This window comes from Boleophthalmus pectinirostris, unplaced genomic scaffold, assembly GCF_026225935.1.
Source record: "Boleophthalmus pectinirostris isolate CB_2022bp ecotype Guang Dong unplaced genomic scaffold, ASM2622593v1 HiC_scaffold_9, whole genome shotgun sequence".
Classification (NCBI taxonomy): Eukaryota; Metazoa; Chordata; class Actinopteri; order Gobiiformes; family Gobiidae; genus Boleophthalmus; species Boleophthalmus pectinirostris.
In genome coordinates this window covers 2,564,711-2,567,947 of record NW_026571541.1, presented here as the reverse complement: position 1 = coordinate 2,567,947, position 3,237 = coordinate 2,564,711, and the positions used below count along the sequence as shown (strand labels likewise).

The following is a 3,237-nucleotide window of genomic DNA, read 5'->3' as shown; positions in this document are numbered from 1 at the left end:
CCTCTGTGGTCCCTCTGTGGTCCCTCTGTGGTGCCCTGTGTGATACCCTCTGTGGTCCTCTTTGTGGAGGACCTGTAGTGGTCTTATGAGGAGACAGAAGCAGAATCTGAGATGGTCATGTGTGAACATGTGCTGTGGAGAAGCACGTCCCAGGCTGAAAATAAAAGTGCTTATTGAGATATGATGTTATCGTATGCCATAATAATAAACTGTCATGAGGAGTTCAGATATCATTAGAAACAGTTTGTTTCTTTAGGAACAAGCCCCCACCAGCCGCTACAGCCTCATTCACCACAAATGAATTCCCTCCATTCTCCCTCCGGGAAGACTTAAATTGAAAGATGAAAATCATGATAATAATCCAAATCTGTGTAAATGTTGAGCGATCTCCGGACTCAAGTTTCCCTTGAACTTTAATGGACATATATCTATTTTTGGCCAGTACAAAAGACAATAAAATGCCTCTCTTTTTCAGTTGCAAGTGCATGTTACATAAAAAAAAAACAACAACTAAACAAATTCATCAGACAAATAATGGATCCCTGAGAGGTGAATTAAGATCAGAGAAAAGTTAAATGCAAGTATAAAAAACAACTCTAAAAGAAAAGTTTAACAGAAGGACTGGTCAAGTAGGGTCAGCAGTTACTGTGTTATGAGTAGTTTGAGGAAAGTAGCACCCCTCAGGACAAAAGTGTCTTCCTCTGGCTACTGCAGCCTGGGCATTCCAGCCAATGTCCACTCTGGAAACACATAAGCTCAAAATGGTACTTCAGCATTCATAATGTTATAGGGATTTTTCTGTAGGGACCCCTTATCAGAGCGGAGCCCGGATTTGAAGACATAAAGAAAAAAGTGGAGCAGCTAGCAGTTACAATAAGAAGACTTTATTTGGACCACGTTAACTGTTCAAATGAAATACAAAATAGTTTCACTAATGGTAGCACTGCTTGGACCCTGTGCGTCGGGCTCAGAACCAGACTTTGTGCTCACAGAGCAGTGAAAGCCAGACTTACTGCTCACTTCCTGAGGATAGTCATCTGCAGGCACTCCTGTTTCAAAGCCACCAACTCTGTCTTGTAGCTGTTGTTCTTATCAGTATCAGTGAACACACAGGCATATTTCTTGGTGGATAATGGTGTATCCATGGTAACAGAGCCTGTGATAATGTCGGCGTGGGAGGGCGAGGAGGCGGAGCCTCTGTGGCAGGCTGCAGACAGTAGGGCCATCAGAGCTCGACCCACGTCATTGCGTGCCCCTTCGTTGACAAAGCAGTATAGGATGGGATCCGCCACACAGTTGAGACTTGTCAAGGCCAAAGACACGTGGTAGGCGGCAAACAGGTTCTCCTCTGAGCTGCAGTCACAGGGCCTCCTCAAGAACATGATGGAGCGCACCAGCAGCAGAGTGTGGTAGGGCCCAAAGCACAGCAGCACAATCAGGATCAGGCTCAGAGCCAGACGTTGGATCTTAGCCTTTTCCTCACGCTCTGTGGACACATTACAACGCACTGCTGCCAGGATCCCTCGGTAAGCTACCAACATGGCCGTCCAAGGGCCCAGGAATCCCAGAAACGTCCTGTATAGGTTCATGCCCGCCACCCAGTCCTGCATGGGGTACTTCTCAAAGCAGAAGGTGTGGTTGAAGCGGTCCTGGAACAGCTCGTCGTGGAAAAGAGGAGCAGAGTTGGCCACAATCTCAATGATCCACACCACAGCGCTGACCAGCATAGCTGCAGAAGATACACACAGGTTAGGCATTCAATATTGCATTCTTATTTATTTATTTATTTATTTATTTATTTATTTATTTATTTATTTATTTAAGAGCTACAGCACAGGGGCAGGTGGTTAGGTCACATGGGCTTTCATACTGAAGGAGGCTTTACTCAGTGTAAACACAATCTGACCTCTAACCAGTGTGGCTCCACATTTATTGACACTCATGGTAGTCCCACATTTACTTTGAGTCGGCTTAAGACCAGGGTCAAACGCACTGACCTGTCTTGACACGGCGCACTTTGGCAAAGCGCAGAGGATAGGCCACAGCCAGGAAACGATCCAGGGAGATGCAGCAGAGGAATGCGATGCTCACGTAGATGTTGGTGTAGAAGATGAAGCCGAAGAGCTTACAGCTTTCCTGCCCATGGATCCAGTCATCGCGCTGCAGAAAGTAGTCGATCCACAGCGGGAGGGTGGAGATGTACAGCAGGTCGGCCACAGACAGGTTCATCAGGTACACCCCCAGCTCGTTCCTCTGCCGCACCTGCAACACAGCAGCCTACTGTGGTCACATGGTCCAGAAGCAGGGCCTATGCAGGCCAGACCTAGTTTAGTCTTTTCCATTGATATGGTTCACTTAGGACCATCTCTGAAGGGTCTGTTTGGTGTGGCTCACAGGTGTTTCCAGGCTCTGGGTCCAGGGGCCGAGCTCTGCTCTATGAGACGCTGACATCACCCAAACAGAACTCCTGTCTTCTCAATATATAAAATTGAGTTCATATCTAAATTATACTTGTAATTCTAATGCTGATCTCAGCGCTTGACAAAAATATGTTTAGTAATTCACACTTTGTGGCACTGTGAGAAAAGCCTAAAGCTAAAGCTATCTTAAACATTAAACTACTTTGGGTTTATTGTCAGTTTTTATTGCATTTCGTTTATTTCTCTGCACCTCTACATGACCTTTTAGCCTCTCTTTATGTGATGCTTTAGGTTTGGCTCATGTGATGCACTGGAAATATAATATGTCTTTATACCAGAGCCCTGCATCTATAAACAGGAAACAGCTGTTGCAAAAATGATATCTTTGTTTTGCCAATCGGCTCAAGTCAGCATTTGCTGAGAAATGATTATTTGATGCTTATATGTTAGTTTTTAAGCACATTTGGAGCCCCAAGACCCATACTGTACCACGATGACCTGGGGCCAGCACGGTACAGTACAGGTCTTGGGGTCTTGGGGGTGACGTACCTGCATGTATGCGGCCCACAGAGCCATGCAGTTGGTGGGCAGCCCAAGCACGATGACTATGATGTACAGAGTAGGCTGGAAGTACTGGTCTACTTTACTGTCCACATCACAAAAGGAGATGTTGCACATAGCTTTGTGTGGAAGGGGCCCTCATGCCCCCGAGAGTCCCTCAGGGGCCCCTCACTGAAAGTGGCACAGCTGACACCTCTACTGCTCCGGAACATGTCATGACAAACCAAGTGGTTTGGGTAGGGTCAGAAGGTCCACA

General features: G+C 46.4%; 1 protein-coding gene across 3 annotated transcripts in view; it reads right to left on the bottom strand.

The window, feature by feature from the left end:
- Positions 1 to 806: 806 nt before the first annotated feature.
- Positions 807 to 3,237, bottom strand: part of gpr4 (G protein-coupled receptor 4) — a 21,823-nt gene continuing 19,392 nt past the window's right edge. For 2 of the 3 annotated variants that reach the window (XM_020938632.2, XM_020938634.2), the window contains exons 2-4: positions 2,970 to 3,237; positions 1,998 to 2,262; positions 808 to 1,729 (exon numbers count right to left, since the gene is read on the bottom strand). The exon at positions 2,970 to 3,237 is cut by the window's right edge and continues 352 nt beyond it. In XM_020938632.2, the coding sequence (XP_020794291.1) occupies positions 1,017 to 1,729; positions 1,998 to 2,262; positions 2,970 to 3,098 (1,107 nt within the window). In that variant the 5' untranslated portion in view covers positions 3,099 to 3,237 and the 3' untranslated portion in view covers positions 808 to 1,016. Of the gene's footprint in view, positions 1,730 to 1,997; positions 2,263 to 2,969 lie in introns of all 3 variants that reach the window. The other variant, XM_055167052.1, reaches the window with a different exon arrangement.